Genomic DNA, 22,455 nt, shown 5'->3' with positions numbered 1-22,455 from the left:
TCTGCAAATATAGTAAAGGCAGATCGAAGATAATTGTTTACGTTCACGACAATGCGCTTATTCACTAAACAACAATAAAAAAATCTCCATATCTTGGAATATAGGATATGTTGGAGGTGTATGAATAACCCTTTCATTGCAATGTCTGCTTCACCAAGACAACCACAGCAAATGCGGAATATTTTTCTAAAACAATGTTAATGTTCCGTTAATGCGGAATATTTTTCTAAAACAAAATTCCAAATCGATTAGAATCATCTAACTGTTTGCGCGTTCAAGGTGAGCTGGACGTGAGGCTAAGAAAAAATACTTGCCAAAATATTCGCATAAAGCGTGTATATGTCGTTACACAAGCCAACAATCTGCTAAATCTCGCGATAAATCTCCTAAAGTGTCAGCATTGCCATGACGCTATTACGCAATAAATAAACACCACATGTACCTTCGGCACTTACAACGTTACATGGACAGAGCAATATTTTTACGGCATTACTGAAGCAACGCTACGATGCTACAGAAGGAACATGAAATTAGGATAAGGAATACATTGCACAATAATGTTGTTTCATAATACATTGAAACCCTCAAAATGAGTAAAGATAGAAAATCTCATAATTATTTATTAAGATTCGAAACTGCGGCGCCTTGGGGATGATGTGCATTAACAGGTCATTTGAAAACGATGATGTCGAAAACGACGGATTCTGTGGATGGCTTGAGCGGCAGGAACTTTTTTATTGTCATTTTTCAACTTGGCCGGGTACATAAAACGACTACAAAGTTGAATTTTGGAAAACACCCCTGGGTTACTTTTTTGAAAAATTTGCCCCTCAAAATGTTTTAATTCTTTAATTGTATTAGTCAAAGTTGCAGACATAACGTTTTCAACTTTCCTTTATTGCTTGGCTGGCAACTGCGTGCCCAATAATTTAATATTTTATGTTTTAGTTTGGTTTCCAAGTTATTCATTTTATTTCAATTTGAAATCACCTGCCTCTTCCAACTCCGTTGTAGTGGGTAGTTGCCATTGCTTGAAAAGAAGAACAAAAGCTACGGTAAGTTGAACGTTATTGGGGATAGCAACCACTCGTTTAATGTGACGACGCCATAAGTATCGCGAGTTCAGCTTTGTGCTTTCGTCATGAAACTCATAACTGTCGCGGGTTCCAGGTTCGTGTCAAATGTGTAGTTCACAGAAATTTTATGACTATTTTATTGCAAAACCAAAGTCGCCGAGTAAACAAACTGTGCACGTCTGATCGATATTTTTCAATCACTATCATTGTCCATAGCTCTAGTGGACAGGAACGAGCTTTATACACAGTTGAGCTATTTCTCAGCTTACGTTTGACGAAATTCACTTTCTGTAGAAGAAAAAGTAGCAGCAGGCTGTTTATAGAGGCCCGATGAATCGGAATATTAATTCGTATACGTGTATGCACAATTACGCACGCGTTATTAAATGGGAAAAAAACTGAATTGGGCTGAACTCATCTGCGATAAGTATCCACTTATGCGAATAGCCTTCTATTGAGAAGAAAATGAATTCATATAAGTTTTATAGGATTTTAATGGCGAAGCGTCCTTCTCCGAGTCCAGCCACTTTTGGAAGGCGAGCCTATCTGCCGTTTTTGTTGGCGGAACAGGGTGATAGTGAAGTCTAAAATCATGTGCCACACAGAGAGACTGGGTAGGCGTCACTGTGTTGTAGTTTGCTTTTAATCTTGTATCTCTTTGTTAGAAGCATTCTATATTATTATAAATATGAACACTACATTCTATAATGCCTGCGTAACCATTTGACAGCAGGTACATTATTCATACAACCGTTCTCCGTAAATCGTGAGTTCTTCGTATTACTTAGACCTCAGCTACGGTTGAGTCTGTCATTTTTTTTTAATTAAAGAGCACTGTGAAGGAGCTTCAATAGAACTTTCTCTTGATCTAGTTGGTTCTTAATGAGTGACATAATTGCCCTGTCGTCGTGTGTCTGTTTATTTTACATTTGTATGTGTGCTTTTTGCGGCAATTGTGTCACTTAGCTGTGAAGGCGGTTAGGCCCTCGTTTTTAGACTGCACTACCTTCGTGATGGGCCCGCGGAAACCGTTAGATGCATAGTCGGTAAGAAAGTTGGTCCGACAATGCCACGAATGCTATTCGCAGTGTGCCTAGCCGATTTGGCGCTTGTCGCTGTTCATCGCGGCCAGCAGGGAGCATGAGTCGGTGAAAAAAAGAACTATCCGTTCGACGTCTTTTTGTTTTATTTCATTAGAACAAACGCAATGCGATATGGGACGCATTTTCGAGCACTACGTAGTTATGGTCAGACAGCAATTCGAAAGTTTAATAAAACATCGGGTGCTCTCCTACTTCATAACGCGCGTTGCGCTGCCGCCCTTGGTTACAGCGAGAAAATTGCAATAACAACCTCGCACAAGGCCAGCGGCCTGGGCTGTCGATTGGGCGCGCTCCTTCCTAATCTCTTTGTTCGTTTCCGAGTTCTTGCAGCGGAACTCCACACCGTTCGATTCGCCGATGCGAGGCAGATATATATATATATATATATATATATATATATATATATATATATATATATATATATATATATATATATATATATATATATTCTTTTGAATTTCGCAGGAAAAAAAGTATTAACACAGTTGTCTTTGCGTGGACTTAATTAATGACGTCTCGCTTCCCTATGTTTGCATCGTACACGTGTATATAGAGAAAGACCAGCGGACGCACAAGTACATATGAGCTTGTACTTACGTAGTTCTCTAGCGCTCTCCCGGATCCCCAGTTCGAAAGTTTAATAAAACATCGGGTGTTCTCCTGCTTCGATAAAGGACGGCGAGTTATACGCTCTCACGAAAACGCGGGTATGTAATAATACTTGGCATTGCACTCGAGTTTTGTGTGTTCATGCACACACAGACACAGACAGACACACGGGTGCCTTCGGATAACTGTAGTTTTCGTCGAAGCCCTGAGGGCAGGTGAAGATGATTTCTTTCGGTGGGTGCGCGGCGGGCGCTAGGGCGGTTTGGGCAAGGGAGGGCGATGTAAATGATGAGATCGAAGTTTGGGTTCTCCCATAGTTTTCCTTACCTTACCTTTTGAGCAGTCGTATACTTACCGCCTAAAGTTTCAGAGACGTTCCGATGTCGGTAATTTACGGGCTACGCCCGTAGCCATTGTTTTGATTCTACGGGATGGTGCGCGCGAGGTGAGGAGGGAAGAAAAACTTGACTTCAAAGAGAGTACGACCGCTGCATTTGTGATCGCCTGCGTCGTCTTCCCGTGCGTGCGCTTTTTTTCTTCTTCTTTTTGGCTGTCTTTTCAAGTTTATCGACTGGGAACCCGGACTAAAACAATTCCGAAAAATACCCCACAGGCACGTCTTTCTTGCTTTTTATGTAGTACTTTCCTGACTATAATGAGCATAATCTTTACGATGGAGCAACGAAAGGCCGGGATAAATATTGGAAGCCGGGGCAAATATTGAAAGTTTCGCCTTTCATTGTTCTGATAATATTTTCCGAGGAGGCAAAGCGAGAAAAGCAACGTGAAGAAAAAAAAAAACAACGATAAGATCAAAGAACAACGTTGGTGGAACGCGAAGAAAGCGCCCCGTAGCTAGAGCTTATAGTTTGAGGCAAATAGTCCGGACGCTGTTTTCGTTCAATTCTGACAGTGAATGTCTATTTGTCCATCTGTGTAATATCTGTAACGTTTGTACAGATAGTACGCAGAAACTCAAGTGCCAGCGTATTTAGCCATGTCTGTGCTTGCAGTTTCACTGACATGTATAATATGTATAATTATTGAAACACTTAGTACTCATGGGGCCTTTCTGTGTGTGAGTGTGTTGACGTTATAATTGCATTTCAAAGCTACATCACTTTGTCAGAGAGAGGCAACAATTTGAATGCGGACTATACTTTGAGGTGTATTTGTAATTACAATGTTATGTTTTGTATTTAGTTAGGTGCTATGGCTACATTATCTTTACCTGCGTTGACAAGGCTGGGTTAACGCGCTAATGACATTATTCTAATATTATTGCTGTTCTTTTTCGGCTTCGTCGGCAGTCCGAGCGGAGCTGCGTCCACGCTATCATGAGGGTTAACTGGTCATGAAAAGTGGATCATAAGAAAGAAATAAGATTGAGCGAAATGCATCCTTACATTAAACCGGCTAAGGTCTGGTTTATCATTGAACATGCTTTTGATTAGTGATGTGGTAGTTTTTATCTTTGTGTTGTTGTTTCTACCCACTTCTGCGCGGGACCGAAGAGGGACTGCAGTGTGAATTATTGAATGCCTATAGAAGATGTATATTAAGCTGTTCGTGTATGTCGCGAGAACGAATCGTCAGTCGCAATGGTACAGCTGTCATGAGCCTGTATTAGAAGGGTGTTCTCATATCAATAATATTTCGGTTGTTTTGGTTTTCTAACATCGGTACCATCCCGCCCTCCACTCTTCTCATAGGCTACATCCCTGAATTCCTATTAGAACGTTTATTTTACTTTATACGCAGTAGCTTAGATTGTAACTCGTATTTCAGATGACTTGCGGAGAGAGCCTGATGATCGCTGTGCTTGGAATTACTTGGTAAGCACGTGCACGGGGCCCCAGAAGCGCTGAACGTACTGATTGGCTTTGGATAAGCGGTAGAATACGTCTAGATTTGCTTAGAGTATTATTTCTCCCGTTTTTATCTAACAGAGACAAATAGTTTCAGTGCAGTCAGCAAGCGGGGCTGCCCTTGGTAGAACGCTCCGCGACGTCGGACAAAACTGTCAGGTGCGGCTTCTCTCCACGGTGCAAAGCACAACAACCTGACTGCACTGGTGCCCAAGCTGATAAGTGGAACTTTAGTGCAGTACTGATATTTACTCGTTTGGCGGGGTTCAATCGCTCATCGTCACCGCAACGCTTGGTGTCCCACAAGCGTTGCTCTGCCGCCGAGGTGCATAGAACTCTTGTTCAGGAGAGTCAACTCGAGGATGTTTGAGTGTATGGATCGTTGGGCGTTCTAAAATCTTCCGGTCAACTAGTGTGAACTTTAGCCATTTTTTGCTGACGTCGTACACTACCCATTCTCACTGACAACATCCCTTTTTTCTTTTTTTTTGTAAGACAGGCTTTTGATGCAGCAACTTAGTAAGTGGAAACAGCTCAGGACGGATCATAATAATAATAGGAATTTAGCATCCTGAAGCTGTGCTGTGACCTATGCGAAATGACATAACGAAGTGCTACTGATTTATTTTCATCATGTGTGAATCTATAACATGCTCATCAATTTAAGTGCCCGGGTTTTCTGCGTTGAATTCCTACACTAATGTTGTCTTCGAATCTAGAAAAAATCCGGAAATCCCGTGATTTCGTTTTCAGCAGTGGAAATACCACAACCACCGAGTCACAGCTGCGGGTAGCCGTCGCAGCTGTAGCGGCTGCTGCCTTGTATTAGGTCGCTTTCCTGCTTAGAACCATTCACCTTGAAGCCTTTCGATTGAGATCCTATTCTACAAATAGATAGTCAAAGCTAATGCGTTAGTCTCGTCAGAGAACAGAAAACACAAGAGCATGACCGGAAAGCGTAGCTTCGCGTGGAAGCTGGGGGCCACGGGCCGCACATTCCCGTCTGCCATGCAAGAATGCTTCACGATGCAGTGTTGCTAAGCACTTTCTTTCTGCGCGAAATCGACGAATGCTCGATGCGGTTACGCAGCTGATTCTCTCCTTGGGCCCCCTTACACCGCGCGGAATTAGCAAGCCGAAGCTTCGGTCAAAGGTTCTGCAGACAGCGGAATAACTCAGGCGCTCGCGCCCGTCCTATATCCGGGATAACCTCATTTTCTCTCCTAATTACATTCTGCGCGCTTTCTTTTTACCCTTTTGCAGGTCTTACGCGTACGCAAACCTGACCGTTGATGAGGCGACCACGAAACTTGTCGTCCTCGGCTCCGGCTACAAGAAGTACGCTGCCCCGTCCCAAGCCGGTGAGCCAGCTCGTGCTCGGCGAGTGCGCTTATTTGCACTGGTGATGCTGCTCTTTTCTGCTAAGCGTCTCCTTGCTGCTTTTCGTGGCCAGCATGAAACATGTCTCGGCGCCATTTGGAACTCTCGCTTGTCGGTTAAGGACACCGTCTTCTCGGTGCGGTTAAGGCCAGGCCTTGTGCAATGTTTCTTCCCGCCGCGTTCATCCTGGTTAGCTGTTTAACGCACGTTCGAAGCAGATATGGTAGCGTGCTGCCAAGGCGCACAGTCAAATTCAAATATATATGGCTCTGGCATCGTTGTTTTGTTGTTCGAACAACAACAACAACAACAACAACAACAACAACAACAACAACAACAACAACAACAACAACAACAACAACAACAACAACAACAACAACAACAACAACAACAACAACAACAACAACAACAACAACAACAACAACAACAACAACAACAACAACAACAACAACAACAACAACAACAACAACAACAACAACAACAACAACAAGCGTTACCCGCCGTGGTTGCTCAGTGGCTATGGTGTTGGGCTGCTGAGCACGAGGTCGCGGGATCGAATCCCGGCCACGGCGGCCGCATTTCGATGGGGGCGAAATGCGAAAACACCCGTGTACTTAGATTTAGGTGCACGTTAAAGAACCCCCGGTGGTCCAAATTTTCGGAGTACCCCACTACGGCGTGCCTCATAATCAGAACTGGTTTTGGCACGTAAAACCCCATAATTTAATTTTTTTTAACACAAAGCGTTTTGCATTGGCCCCATTGCTGGCACACTATCCAGCGTGTACGTTAGAACGTTGATTTCAACTTCATAGGCCAAATCGTTAAGTAACCTACCGGACTACTTTTCACGTATTTGCCGCCGGTACTTTCGAATGCGGATATTGTGATAATTTATAGACTGCTCTTTCTGTGTTGTGCCGAGGAACCTCCATGCCCCTCTTGTGCTCTATTCAAGGTACACGCCTCGCACGCTTGATCTGAGCGCCTGGGGTCACAAAGACCTACACAGTGCCAAAAACTGACCTTAGTTCTTGGAACTAATAAATGTTATTTCTCTCTCTCTTGTCTACGATATATCCCACTGGCAACAAGCACAGGCCAGTTAAATTTTCACGTTAACTATAATGACGATATTTTTTCCTGGGGGTTGGGGGCGAGGGGATAGATTAATAGCCGGACTGGAATCCCTACTCTGTATCGACTGTTGTGTACAGGGAAAGAGGAAAGTGTATTCAACAAAACTCAACGACTGCATCCGGAGTTTCCTTCACCGCATATTTCATCGATCTGGCGCGTCCGCCGCCAAGGCGCATCGTTCATCTTTGACGCGCGACTTCAAAGGCGACCTTGCCTGCGCTACATTTTTGGCTCGCGTCGACGCGAGCAGAACAGACATCCGCGTCTGCGCGGGCACGACGCACCGGGACGGTGCCCGTTTTATAGCATTAAGACCATTCTTTAATGCTTTTCTTCGCTTCCCTCACGCAGTCCTTGTAATTCCTGTGCTAAGCTTATGATGTAGGTTCCTCTTAGCATTCAAGGGCGACGCTGCGCAAAACTTAACGAGAAAAAGAAGAACAAAAAAGTACAAAGAAACTACACGTTACACAAGGCCGCGTGCAAGCGCGCTCTTGGGGGAATCCTGCGGATTACGTCGCACAGCCCATCCGCGAATTGATTGTAAGGCTGTTTTTTGGTCACTGAATGGAAAGACAGAATTTAATAAAAGAGAGAAAAAAAATCGGAAAGTGGACAAAGGAAGCCCAAAGTAAGAAAAGTGCTAGTTGGCTGCGTGCCCTGTTACACGATGCAGCACTTTTTCTCTAGCCCGCGATCACGGGACCGCGTTTTGTTTCACACCGCACGAAAACGCGGTGGCACCCATACAGACACAGTGAAGGGAAAAGGTGTTCGTGAGAGTGTGTGCCAGGAGACGCTACTTTTCTCCTTTCGTTGTTAGGAGGTGTAACGAATGTGTTTAACGAATGATCGGTATGCTCCGTGTAGCTGCTGTTTCACGTATATACACGCGCAACAGAAAAAGATAGGCGCTTCAGGAACAGAAACCATTAATTCACGAAGTGCCTTCATAAAGAGACTCTTCCGTTGGCACGCTCGCACATGACTTCACGCGGATGTCCAGCGGCAGCACAGCTGATAGTTGCCAAGACTGATGTCGCTTCGTCATGAGGCGAAACTTTTATTCGTAGAACAAGTTCATTCATATATTTATGACGGCTTCGTCGGTTTCTTGCTTAGAATAAGAATGCCACCGTGAGCGCGTTATACAGGGTCCTGCATATTTCGCTTAACGTGTTCAAAAAGAAGACTGCGCTTACCGCTGCACTGCTCTGGCTGAAAATTTTGCTGAAGGATCGCATTTCGGAGTCTACGTCGTTCAGTGTAACACTTTTCACAGTGAATGGCCTGTTCTGTAAAAAAAAAATGCATCAGATTCAACGAGTTGGAATCTATATACAGCGAATCTTTGTGCGAGTGCATAAAGAGTCGAAACACGAGCTTGTGTCCGCACAGAGTGAAACAGAACGCTTTATTCAGGCATTGCAGAGAGGCTAACGCAATGCCGCCGCTGCTGTCGCGGATGCGCAAAGGCGAGCTTTCTGTTCCTTTTTTTCTTTTCTCCGCACGGCCGCCGCTCCCGCGGATGGATGGATGGATGGATGGATGGATGGATGCTATGGACGTCTCCTTTGAAACGGGGTGGTGCGTTGCGCCACTAAGCTCTTTTTCTTATTTTGCCTAATGTCCTAGCTACCTCAAAAAAAAAAAAAAAAAAAAAAAAAAAGATCACTAGGAATTCCCAGCATCAAACTTTCTGAACCACTCTTGGACACTTTGTTTTTGTACACCTCCGTTGTTTGGGGTCTCTCTACTTCTCTGCCGCCAAACCTCCAATCGCCTTTAATAATCTTTATTGCGCACATGTTTACTTTCGCCCTGCTATCCCTGAACCCAAGTACTTCAAGGAGGCCAGAGCAGCCTAAACCGACAGCTGGGTAGATATCTTCACATTCTAATAAAACTTGTTCCATCGTTTCCCTATAGCTTTGCCGCAGGCAAGCACATGCTTCTTCTTCCTTGGTGTGCCTCGCTTTATAACTACGTGTTCTAAGTCATCTTGATCTCGATTCGAAATGTAAACGACCTTCCCTTTGAGTTGCGCAGAGGCGAGCGCAATCTGGTGGTGGGGCAAGAAACGCAGTGGTGCGCGTACTCCGCCGTGATTGGTTGGTCTATTCTGCAAGAGAACAGCCAGGGCCTCAGCACCCACGTTCACGAAACCTGGCGAGGTTCGCAAACAAAAGCTTCTTTTTAAAAGGGCAAATTTGACTTTGCTTATGGGGATGCGAGCTGCTGCCGCGACGGCGCAAGCATAAACTTGTGTCGCCGCCTGCCGGAAGTTACAGAAAGCAGCCGGTCAGGAAGGGTTGCCGCGGGCCATAGTGTACCTCTTCTCTAACCTGGCAAGGACCAGACTTGTACACGTTACAGAAAAAAAAGCAGCCGATTACAGTTACAATTACTTCATTCTCAAACGTCTTTGATTACAGTTACTAGTTCATCATCATGATCATTCTATATTTATGTCCACTGCAGGACGAAGGCCTCTCCCTGCGATCTTCAATTACCCCTGTCTTGCGCTAGCTGATTCCAACTTGCGCCTGCAAACTTCCTAAATTCATGACCACCCCGCCTACTTTTCTGCCGTCCTCAACTGCGTTTCCCTTCTCTTGGCACCCGTTCCGTAACTCTAATGGTCCACCTGTTATCCATCCTACATATTACATGGCCTGCCCAGCTCCATTTTTTTTCTCGTAATGTCAACTAGAATATCGGCTATCGCCGTTTGCTCTCTGATCCACACCGCTCTCTTCCGGTCTCTTGACGTTAGGCCTAACATTTTTCGTTCCATCGCTCTTTGTGCGGTCCTTAACTTGTTCTCGAGATTCTTTGTTAACCTCCAAGTTTCTGCCCGTTATGTTAGCACCGGTAGAATGCAATGATTGTACACTTTTCTTTGCAACGACAGTGGTAAGCCCCCAGTCAGGATTTGGTAATGCTGCCGTATGCACTCCAACCCAATTTTATTCTTCCGTAAGCTTCCTTCTCATGATCAGGGTCCCCTGTGAGTAATTGACCTAGATAAACGTACTCCTTTACAGACTAGAGGCTGACTGGCGATTCTGAATTCTTGGTCCCTTGCCAGTTACTTCTCCACAAAAGCAGTGTGAACATCTTGCGCACAAGATTGTCGCTACTCAGCATCTGACTCCTCTATGAAGCCCTGCGCTTCATTGTTGCTGGAACTTGGAGAAGACGCTCCCTCGGGACAAATTAAAAGCTAAGAAAATCGGCCGTCGGCGATTTCCTGGCATTAACGTCCTATATACCAGCACCGGTTCAATTCGTTGTCCAACATCTGAAGGAGCGTTAAGATAAGGAAACAAATACTGAAATTATGTGTTTGCTTGTCTGAACAGGGCACATCTTCGAGGTTTCTGCGTGGCGCGATCTCGGTTGTTGTAGTTTCCCGCGAAAATTAGGTTCTCAATGCTGCGTCGCCTGTTACAGCTTGTCTCGTCAATGAAGTAACTGGTTACATGTAATTGATTATTTAAAAAAGTAATTTAATTACAGGGAGCGTTACCAAGTAAACAAAGTAATCGTTAAACTACATGACTGCCAAAGAATGTAGTTGGTTACGCGTAATTATTTACATGTAATTAGTTACGTACAGGTCTGGAAGGGCTGACGTTTGGGTAAACCTGTTTTTAGTTTTCAAAGCTACCATCTGATACTAAATTTCGCAGTCGAGAGATTAAAAGGTGCTTTTCTGAACTTAACGTGCTTTATTTTCTCTCTCCATCCCAAGGTGAACCAGCGCAAGTTTACCTCGACATGAATTTATTGAACGTGGACCCACTCTCCGGTTCGGAAAGTGTAAGCAGCGACGCGCTTTCTGAAAAGAAGTTTTCTTTTTTCTAACTCAAACCGGCGAATGTGTGATGGCGCCGCAGTGAAGAAATGTTTTACAAAGTCTGCGATCACAGTGTGAGACACTCGTATCAGGTCAAGTAGCCAAGTGCGCGAATATGCTGTGAGACTCGAAAAAAGCGCGTCTATATGTATAAAAAAAAAAAACAGATGTTCGAAAATATATATGCTCGGGAAATATCAGGGAAATGTCTAATTCGAGAGTGTAAACAAGTTCACTCAGTATGCCTTGTGGCAAGAAAGTTTTATTGTGATCCAGGCGCCTGTGCTCTACTTCATGCGGTCTGCTTTCTTATGTGGATGGCTTCAGGGCTCAATAAACTGTCTCATCAAATAATGAAGCTGAAGGCGAGAGATTGGATGCCGCAAATAATGTTCATTCATTAGATGGTTCGTTCACAATTTTGCGTTAGCCAGCGCAACATTTCTTTCATGTGGCATAGTTAACCTTGCCGAGGGTAAGAGCCATGGTAGGTTGACTACAGCGAAGCGACTGTTAATTCGCGAAGCCTAGCTTCTGACGAAAGCAGCCAACGTGTGGAAGATGAAAATACTCCTGCTACCTGACCCGAATTAAGAGAGCATCTGTCGTGAACGTACAGTCACAGTCATACTTAAACTAAATTCGCCGTAAGGGCCTTTTTGCTTCTCCTGAGGAGTGTGCTAGAAATTTCTAGTTGAGGGTGCCTTGAATGTTTGCTTAGTGCATCTTCATTTCAAAGGATTCACTGTTTGCGCCTTATTCCGTGCTTTGTTAAAGGTAAGCTGCTCAAGATTATCTCCATTGTTCGGGTTAGCGCTGTCGGCGCCTGCACTTCTTCAGGAAAGTTCTGGCGCTGCCTGGATGCAGCCATAAAAATATACTTATTTCTTGCGTGCGGAAGCTCTCGGTGATGTACGAAAGCTTGTCTGTGATGGTCTAGTCCCGTATTTCAAGGTGAAAATAGTAATGATCACTACAATAATCCAGCTTCGCCTAATTCACCTTTCCTGTGCATTAGCTCTTTTTAACTTTCTTCTAAGTCTTTAAGAAAGCTTTATTTTAGCAGCTCCAAGGATGGCACAGTTTCTTGCACATTCTGAAAATAAAAAATAAAAAATGAAATACTGAATTCAACATTAAGATTGACTTTCAACAACTCAGTCAGTCAGTGAATCAGCAGAAGACTGACAAGGCCATTTTCTCTCGTGACGCTACATGGAATCGCTGAGAAAGACGTTAAGAAAGGTGTCGCAAGCGCTGGCGAAATCCCCGACGGTAGGAGTAAACGCGACATGTCTGGTCTGCACCAAAAAGTTCCGAGAAAAGAACCGACTACTGCGAACCTTATGTCCCGAACGAAGGCAACGGTAGGAATCCTTCTCGCATTTTGTTTTTTAATCGCTAGGTTGGAGATGAGGACGTATGGGAAGCCGAAAACTTTCTTCGCGGTCACAGTTACAGTGACGAAGCTAGTTACGGTGAGTAGCATAACACGGTTGTTTCTTGGGCATTACGACACCAAGAGCAGCAGCAAAAGAAATAAGGCACCCCGCAAGACATGCCGACTGCAATCTCAGAAAGGATCATAGCAAGGCGCTGTCGATATTACTTCTCATGGGATGGCACGTAACATCTACAGCTGGAGGAAAGGAAATGTGTCAGCTCTTTTCGCAATACACGTTTGGCGCAGCAAGTAAATTTTTTCCTGAGGGGAAGCGATGATTGCGGCATTGGGCAGAATCCCTTGAATGTCCTTTAGATACCATACAAAAATAATTTTCTAGATCAATAATAGTTTGAATCCTTACTCTTAATAGACAACTGCTGAGAGAACTATATGGTGACATTGCTCCCCGGCTTTGTGACAGTCATTCGCACTGTGTCTCACACTGGCACACTGTCACATGCCATTTGTAGAGTTCACTGACTGACTGTTTCCAGGATTGAAATTAACGTTGGAAGGCCTGATCCTTCCAATGGGCCAAAGACACTTTGAGCGCCATTTGCTACAGCCATGAGATGTAACCTCTGGAGACTGTGTTCTGCCAGGTATATTTGAAAGATCGAAGAAGTTCAAGGCTTGTATGTTGAGAATGCATTTCAGCCTCCAAATACTGCGGCCGGCAGAGCAACGCGATACGATTTTACGCATTGGTTTCACACAACCCTTCACGCAATAAAGAAAGTTGTGCCGCGGATGACTTGCGAAGCGGAAAAACAAACAAACAAACTTCATCTTAGAAGGCAACGGCCGCCCGCTGACTTCAGTGAATTCAGAGACCGGTGCACAAAAACCCAAATCGCGTAGTGATTATAGTTTAGCGCTATTATATATTTTTCCCATTAGATCGCGCACAGCTGCGTTGACATTATTGCTAGTATCAGACATTTGGGATGACGGATGACAAGAATGAAATATGCAGTGGAACTCGACAATACGTTGCTCGCAAATACGGTTTGCCAGCTATAATATCGGCGCGTTAACAATATGTTCATAGTATTCGAGTAATACGTTTCTCCGGACAGTACGTTTTATTCCTGCAGTTTCACGAAAAGCGTCTCATACAGGGACTTAACCATGATAGCACGAAACGTTTTGTTCTATTATCCGACGTAATATATTTCGTGGTTCCCTGAACATTATTTAGTCTGGCCGCAAACACATGTTTGGGTCGACGGATATATTGGCTTAGTGTTCGCTTCGTGGTATCAACTTCCCGATCCTCCGACGAGTTTATACGAGCGTTTCAGATGGTTACTGCAGCATGAAACGGTCTCACGCAAACCTCGTCACCTGGGCCTACGGTCCAACACGTGAAGACCACATGAACTGTCAAAGTGTGCTGTTCCATGCGTCTACAGCAGACATTGCCCACATGTTGTGGCTCTGCCTACGAAATAGGGCTACTCGAGAGAGGATTATAAGAGCTGCCAAGCTTCAAACTGATGAAGCAGTAATTTATGGGCGTTGACTAAAGGACGATAAGTTCGCTACGCCACTACTGCAATTTCTACATGTGGAGGGCCTCACCGTTTTTTTAATGAATACACATCTATTCCACAGGGCAAGCTGCTGAAGAAGAAGAAAAAATAAAAATAAACTCTCGGAAGTGTGTGGGGTGCACAATTTGGCTGATATTTTCTACTTAGCGCAATAAACACGCGAAAAAAAAAATCGAAGTGTTTGGACAGTGCAGCAACATCCGTCGGCACCACAAACTTTCTCGGCAGGAATTCGGCCTTTTGGCTCTAGTGCGGCTGAGGTGGCGTGACCCGCGGCTCAACCTGACCTTCTTCAGGAAAAACAGCTTTGTGGCGCTGCCCTCATACCTGGAGCACGAGATCTGGACGCCACGGCTGACCTTTCTGGACGTCAGCGAGGTGCGTCTGTTGGCTGCGACAGCTGACGACGCCTCGCGTATCACTCGCATCTACGAGGACGGCACCATTGCGGACACACGCAGGTGTGATGTCAGCTGCATTTCTATGTAGGATGTAATGTATATATTTGCTAACATGTGCAGCTAAGGAGTGATACGTTAAGCATTGAAAGAAAAAGAAAAAAAAAAGATTGTGGCTATCTGAATTCCGTACTAAGTGAGGTGGAACGCGGAAGCCACGCGCTTATAATGAGTGTTTTCAAGAAACGTACGTCGTGGCAATTCCGATGTATCTCTCGAAGAGCACACCGGAAGCCAGGCATTCAAACAGAGAAATTGGCACGCGGTTGAAAACGAGCCATAGACGGTCCGTGTTTCTTTAAGCCTTCATGTTTGGTTCAGTAGTGCGAAAACGATGACGTAAGCTCTACTGCAACTTTAAAAAAAATTATGGGGTTTTACGTGCCAAAACCACGATCTGATTATGAGGAACGCCGTAGTGGGGGACTCCGGAATAGTTTGGACCACCTGGGGTTCTTTAACGTGCACCTAAATCTAAGTACACGGATGTTTTCACATTTCGCCCCCATCGAAATGCGGCCGCCGTGGCCGGGATCCGATCCCACGACCTCGTGCTTGGCAGCCCAACACCATAGCCACTAAGCAACCATGGCGGCTCCTCTGCAACTGCTTCGTTGGTATGATAAAGAACGGCCCTGCGTTAAAGAAATCGCCCTTTGCATGATTTTATCGAGATTTTACGAAAGGGGCAGAGTCGGTTCCTTGGTAACTGAGTTCGCCAGTTTAGGAAAAGTGCCTCCTCGTACCGGACCGGCAAGGTAGATGCATTAGCTTTAGGTAATGTTTGGATGGTGACACGAATACCGCTTAGGGGATAAATCGAAGTGTCGCAAGACCTCGAAATAATCTTGTCAACTAAATTCGTCCTAGAGTAATAGAAAACGCTAAGGTAATTTCGCAAGCGCTAAATTCGCCTCTCAGCTGATTGCAGCACAGGGCTACAATTAGAACCAAATGAGTTGAGCTAAATTTGAAGTTATATACAAATTGTATCTAACTAGGACGCCTCCAAATTCTAAGGTGTGCTGAGTACATTGGAGATCTTGCATGACATCTTGCAACTGACGTCTGCAACGCAACGTTGTAACCTATCTTCTGATCTCAACCCAACAGGTATGTGTTCAGAGTGTCCTGTGCCATAAACCTGGACCTATACCCTCTGGACACACAGCGTTGTCCGTTCAGAATCAAGTTGCGTGAGTGCATCGTGTGCTTGTTCAATTATACACGAGGCAACGCCGCCTAAACACTGCATGCCACAGGGGAGACATTATATGGTCACTCCATCCCCAGTCTGTGACATTCTAGTCGTTTTCCAGTGTATACCAAACCTCTGCCAAGGTCATCATTTCCGACCGTGTGCCTTTAGTTATCGAGACTTACGAGACGTTCCGCGTAAAACTGTTGTCCTTCTTTTCCTGTTGAAGGTCTTTCCGTTATGCAAGGAGAAGAGCGTACAGTCGGCGTCAATAGATTACAGGGCGCGGGTTGCGGGTTGAAAGGAAAAGCTCAATTTTGGGTTGAGTTCAGGGGGCCAAGACCTCGTCAGGCTTTTTCGTCTTTAGTCTTTGCCTCCCGCAGGAAAATTTTGTATTCTTTCTCCAAAATAAACATGTTTGATTTGATTTTGGCGCTACTGAACTATGCAACCTGTAAATAAGTAGACTGCAAGTACTACCACGAGCTGCAACTCTGAATTTGAAGCTGTGTGCACAGACCTTATGGAGACTGGGAATTTGAAATTTGTCGCAAATCCTGTGGCCTGCAAAATTTCTGTCGCAGATGTATTCGCGCAGTTCCTCGTTCCTGTAGTTTTTTCTAGGTGACAACTATGCGAAAGTAAAAAAAAAAAAAAAAACCGCTTCAAAGAAAAATCGATCTTGAAGGTGTTTGTGCTGGACAGACATGGAATATTTCATGTCACGTCATTATGTAAGAAGCTAGGCGTCTAAAACCTCGACACGCCGTACTAGAGCGCCACCATCAGCGAGAGGTGAAGCGGGGTGCTGCTCATTCGCGTACATATATGTAATGTAAAGGTGTCAGCCATGCTTATCCACTTGCCAGTGAGCATGAGCGAGTAAGATAGATAGATAGATAGATAGATAGATAGATAGATAGATAGATAGATAGATAGATAGATAGATAGATAGATAGATAGATAGATAGATAGATAGATAGATAGATAGATAGATAGATAGATAGATAGATAGATAGATAGATAGATAGATAGATAGATAGATAGATAGATAGATAGATAGATAGATAGATAGATAGATATAGATAGATAGATAGATAGATAGATAGATAGATAGATAGATAGATAGATAGATAAACTTTATTACAAAGATAGAGTTTTGTCTTGCCCCGAAGGGGCATCGCTAATGGTCGGGGCCCCTAGTCCAGGGCTCCGCTGGCTCTTGCCATCTACTCTGCTCTGTGGATCAGCTTGAGCTGAACTTGAAGTTATATACAAATTGTCTCTAACTAGGACGCCTCCAAATTCTAAGGTGTGCTGAATACATTGGAGATCTTGCGTGACATCTTGCAACTGACGTCTGCAACGCAACGTGAGAGGAATGATGTAGCCTATTCGCGGCACCGTGTTAAGCTTCTTACTCTGTACGTCCCAATGGTTTGTGCGCTTTCCGCAGAGCGCCACACCGAGTCCACGGCACAACTTCATTGGATCAGCGTGTTCAAGACTGGCGAGGAAGACGTGGTGTGGTTACGCGGAGCGCGCTTGCACACCATCACGCTGAGCACGAGCAAACAGACGCTTGAGTCGATCGCAGGTGAGGACTGCTGGAGGCGTATCGGCCGCCAAAAGTTATGCGACCGAAGCGTACCACGTATGGCAATAGATTGATCAGCAACCAACGTCTATTTTCTTGATCGTTGAATGTCGTACTGCTGAGTCAAAACATTAGCTCGGTTTTGTTTCTTTACGTTTAAACTTTCATGCTCGTGCATAGTGCTGCGCTTTGCACTTCGCTGATGTATGGTCTTTGTGAAAAGTTTCGAGGCCACTCTGCGAGTAACAAGATATGTTCCACGGCCGACTCTGCGAAGCTCAGCATTGGGAAGAACACTACTATTCATCACCGGCAGCTTTTGGAACGATGAAAATTATTTCTGCAGGAGCTCCAATGCGCTGGTCTTCGCCAGTCCGGTCACATGTGGACTGGCATGCAGATTTTTGGCAGGCTGACAAAGATGCCATCGAACTGTTCGAAATGCCTGACTACGGGAGCGCACTGAGACCCTGTTGCTGAGAATCACCGCATTGATCTCTGACGAAGACTCTTGTAAAGAAGTTGGCGCCGAAGTGAAGCGTCCTTGTTCCTGCATTTCAAATATGGTACAGCCTACAGTTAATCATGGTACAGTCTTAGTTTCAAATAGAGCACAGTGCAGGACAAGTAAAAGTATAAATAAAGAGATCCTAGCGCGAATCACTGTATTGGGACCCTTTAAGTGCATAATTAGAACAGTAACCGAACAAAGGTATGTACAGAATTATTATAACTAACGTGGACAATTAAAATAAGAATTGTCAAAAAGCCGGCAGATCCCACGCCCTGTGGTAATCGATGTTATGCAAAGCAGTGTACGAGGAGCCTACCAAGTTAACGAAACGAACATGAGAGCACCAAGACGTAGGCGGCTCTTTCATGGCCTACATGACACGCATGTCATGACATTCATGTCATGAGTCCTAACGAGTTCCTTTAGTTACACTTAAGAGACTTTAAGGTGAAAGCCTTAGTCATTCTCATGACTATGACTTAATTCTACCACCATCCTTAAGTGTTCCTTCACTTAGTACCCACGTACGAACCCATTTCTGTGTTTTTTGAGTGTTAACTTTTTTCGCTGAGTCGTTGTAATTTTTTCTGAGTGATGCTCATGACTATGACTTCTACCAGCATCCTTTAGTGTTTGCTTCACTTAGTGCCCACGTCCGAACCCATTCCAGTGGTTTTTGAGTGTTAATGTTTTTGCTGGGTCATTGTCACGACCTACATGACACGCATGTCATGACATTTGTCCTGACCTATCACTTATGCTCGTCATACACTCGTGTCAAACTATGCCAATTTTGGTACCTACCAAGTTAACGAAACGACCATGGGATAACCAAGACGTACGCGGCTGTTTCATGACCTACATGACAAGCATGTCATGTAGGTCCTGACAATCATGTCATGTAGGTCAGCATGTCATGACATGTCATTTATGTTCGTCATGTACTCTTGTCATACTAGTATGCCAGTTTTGGTAGATACCAAGTTAACAAAACGACCATGAGAGCACAAAGTCGTAGGCGGCGAGATAGATAGATAGATAGATAGCTAGATAGATAGATAGATAGATAGATAGATAGATAGATAGATAGATAGATAGATAGATAGATAGATAGATACTGTCAAAGTTGCAAATGTTCGCCAAGAAATGCTTCGCATTTAAAATAAGCATCGGGAGTGAACATACTTCAGTTGTTCCGGCATGTGTCCTGTAGAATACCGAATAACACTCTTCTTTAACTCTAAGCTCCTGGCTGTGGGTGTTCGCGCAGGGCCCCAGCGCTGCCTGCTGTTGCAGTTCGCGTTCAGGCGCAACCCGTGGCCTCACTTGTTGAGCACGTGGCTGCCGTCGGCCATGCTGGTGCCCGTGGCCTGGGCGCGCCTGTGGTATCCGGGCGGAGGCCTGTACCTGCCCTGCGCTGCCCTCGCTGGCCTCACGCTGCACTCCACACAGTTCAAGGCGATGCTGCGTGGGCACGACCTGCTCACCGCCATGGACGTTTGGCTCCTGATCTGCCTGGGATTCGTGCTCGGCGCGTTCTTCGACTACCTGATCGTCTGCAACGCGGTGTGTGCGCGTCGTTACTCAGGGTGCTGACTGAGTCATTTCAACCTGTATAACCTTGGACCATTGATCGGTTAATGTGTCAGTTAACTTGCGTTTATATTTCGGCGTGCGGTAAAGCTGGTCAAAATTATTCCGAAGCCATCTGGAATGGTTCCCCTTGCAGCCGACTGCGAAATACTTACATCTGGACTCGAGCGTGCTGGAACTTGGTACGGATTCGTGCTAAAGATTAGAGCATGAAATGGGACATGAGAAAGCTGACAGAATGCACTGCCGACGGCCAACTTTAAAGTTTATTGCGTGGCAGTGATACTTAAACTCAGGAAAGCGAAAATAAAGTGACCGTACGTGCAAAAATATTAAAAAGAAACGAACACATACAAGCAATCAAGTAGGCAAGCAAGCAAAGAACCACACAGACAAGCAAGCTACATTGGGGGCTAACAACGTGCTCAAGTTGGGCTAGTCGGCATACAAGTTGGCAAAGAGCGGATATAACGACGCGACACAGGACACAACAAGAACCACGCGGACAGCAATCTGTCCTAGTGGCTCTGTTTGTGTCCTGCGCCGCGCTGCTAAATCTGGTCTTTGACACGGGGAGTTGCGCTCTTCTTGAGTGTGTCCTTGCAATAGCAACCACAGGACAACGTTCTGTCCTTGTGTCCTGTCTGGTTTGTCATGTCAAACTTTATTTTTTGCTGTCTTCAACGCGTCATTGTGCAACATTCATTATTTAAACGGCCACCATTTAATGTTGCCTTTTCCTGTTGCTTGCACCGTGACGCAGAACCAGCGGGCGTGGAGCGTACAGAAGCTGACCGAGGACAATGCTGCGGACGACTGCAGCCGCACCATCTCCGAGCAGGTGTACGTGGCCGACGGCTACCGGCTCACACACGAGGCCGGCACCCAGACACCGCCGGACGTGGGGCTGGACGAGGCGCGACACGATCGCCGCGCGTGGCTTGTCTTCGTCATCGGATTCCCGTTCGTCACGGTTGTGTACTGGGCCTACTACCTGACCGCTTCACGCTGATGCCGCCGTGTGGCGCTTTAGTCCCGAACACTGGCTTGGACGTCGTCTAGTCCTACTTAGCTTTCTGATTGCCCGTGGCGGCTTCCGGGCTTCCACTGCAGCCTGTAATAATTAGACGAAAAGATCATTTGTTTATTTATTTATTTCAAAATACCTCGCAGGTTCCGGGGTTGGAGTGTTGCGCGAGGGACGTAGTGTGCATAGATACATATAGAAGCATTTTTCGTAAGACGGTACATAAAAAAAAAGAAAAAGTGTCAGCTCTCCCGCTGCGGTGGAGACGGAAGACCAGCGAAGCTGTAGTATGGTAGGAATTATGTATTTTCAGTTATGACTATTAAGGTGTGATGGTGTAATTGGTTATTTGAACTACTAAAGAATGAGAAATATACAGGGTGTTTCAGTTAACTTGGGCCTAAGTATAAAAATATGCAAACGCCACGTAGCTGGACAGGATCAAGGTAATGTTGTTTGCCGTCGCTTAGATATACTCAGACTAATTTTGCATTCCGCCTACTTAGCTAATTAGTCATAATTAATTAATCAACTTCACAAATATTATAATTAGATGAAAAGTGTCAATGAGAAATTTGTAGAGCGACATGAGAAAATCCCGATACAGCTTTCTGTTGCTCAATACGTGCTACGTAAAAGTTTTTTCCGACTGGCCCAAGTTAACTCAAACACCCGGTATGTGATCCGGTGGTTTTCATTTATTTAGTGACCACAGTGACCATGACCTTATGGTCGCTATGGTACACTGCCATAGGGTGTACGGCAACGCTAGGCACGTTCTTCGTAAAAACGACGTCTATACACGTCCCGTGTGTTGTAGTTGGTACCGTCGGTTCGTTGACACACATCAACCCGAAGCGCTCGAGCTTTATATAAACGAAGTGAACCACTTTCCATCCGGGCGTGCAATTGCAACGTTGAAGTCACCCGTCATTACGATAAATGCTTCGTCGTCGAACATAACCCATCCCATTGCAGGCTCTGCTGTCGTTCGCGGCGTATTTGGCCAACGACCTCTTGCTTGACTAGGGCTTCCGAACCACCGGAGTTACGTTCTGCTGCGTACGCTCTTTCGCGACGTTTGCGCGCCCATTCGCCCTTCTGGACACGCAGTCGCTCGTTGCGTTGTTCCTCCGAACGAACGGCACGCGGCCGGGCCATCGTGAGTCGTAAGTAAGGGCAACTGATAAGAGCGTTAGCGCGATGTCCACATCACGGAACGGCTAAACGCCGTTATCGACACTGTTAGGGGAGAGGCGGACGAGACCCCGGAGAGAGTCGGCGGCCCAGGCAGCAGAGGCCGGCAGGGCTGCGCGCATGTGCCGCAGTGGAACAGCGGGCACACACACGCACAGTCAGGCGTGGCAGCCGCCTATCCCTTCCCCGCCATCGGGCAGGCGCTTCGCTGTAAAAGCAGCAGCTCAATACACGGATCCAATGAACAGAACTAACGCGTTTATTATTTGCAACCGAAAACATTAAATTAAGAAACACAAATAATTGATTCACTTATTTTAAAGATCGCATCAGCGGAACTATGAAATATACCTCGTGTTTCTGCGCAGTGCGCTTTTATTGCTATGCGTTTGTCTGCGCATGTTTGTAAATACGAATACGTTATTAGCGTTGTTGCCTATTGACGTTTAGCTTGGAGGTATACTAGCGAGCCTAAATGCAAGCACAAGACTAGCTTGTAGGCTGCCTAGGGCATACACATTTAATTCGCCGCAACCATCTCATGCTCATCCCATCTCATGCGAACTTTAAGGAAAGGTTGCTTACGTCTGTATAAAATGGTGGCACTTGGTGACGTCATCCGAACAAAGCAGATGCAGAAGTTCGCAGGAAGATAAAGACATGAAGTAATCAACAGTGGTCGAAAAAAAATGTCTCAGGTATATACGCGCCAGCGTTTCAACTCGGGACGTGTCTTCGCCAGGCCGAAGAAAAGTCAGGCCAAGGGGCTCACCCTTGCGAAGACAAGCCCCGTTTTCTGCAGCCTGATACACCTCTCGTTCAACGATTGT

General features: G+C 45.4%; 1 protein-coding gene across 1 annotated transcript; it reads left to right on the top strand.

Moving 5' to 3' along the window:
• The first annotated feature begins 3,219 nt into the window (after positions 1–3,219).
• On the top strand, positions 3,220–20,413 carry LOC119455205 (gamma-aminobutyric acid receptor subunit pi-like). The gene is made up of 7 exons (XM_037716629.2): positions 3,220–3,233; positions 5,920–6,017; positions 14,292–14,502; positions 15,613–15,695; positions 17,154–17,294; positions 19,079–19,374; positions 20,165–20,413. Exons 1-7 carry the CDS (start codon positions 3,220–3,222, stop codon positions 20,411–20,413), a joined length of 1,092 nt encoding a protein of 363 aa, XP_037572557.2.
• Positions 20,414–22,455: the final 2,042 nt, after the last annotated feature.

The sequence above is a fragment of the Dermacentor silvarum genome, chromosome 6 (genome assembly GCF_013339745.2).
Source record: "Dermacentor silvarum isolate Dsil-2018 chromosome 6, BIME_Dsil_1.4, whole genome shotgun sequence".
NCBI classification, from domain to species: Eukaryota; Metazoa; Arthropoda; class Arachnida; order Ixodida; family Ixodidae; genus Dermacentor; species Dermacentor silvarum.
This window is presented reverse-complemented; position numbering and strand designations above follow the sequence as displayed.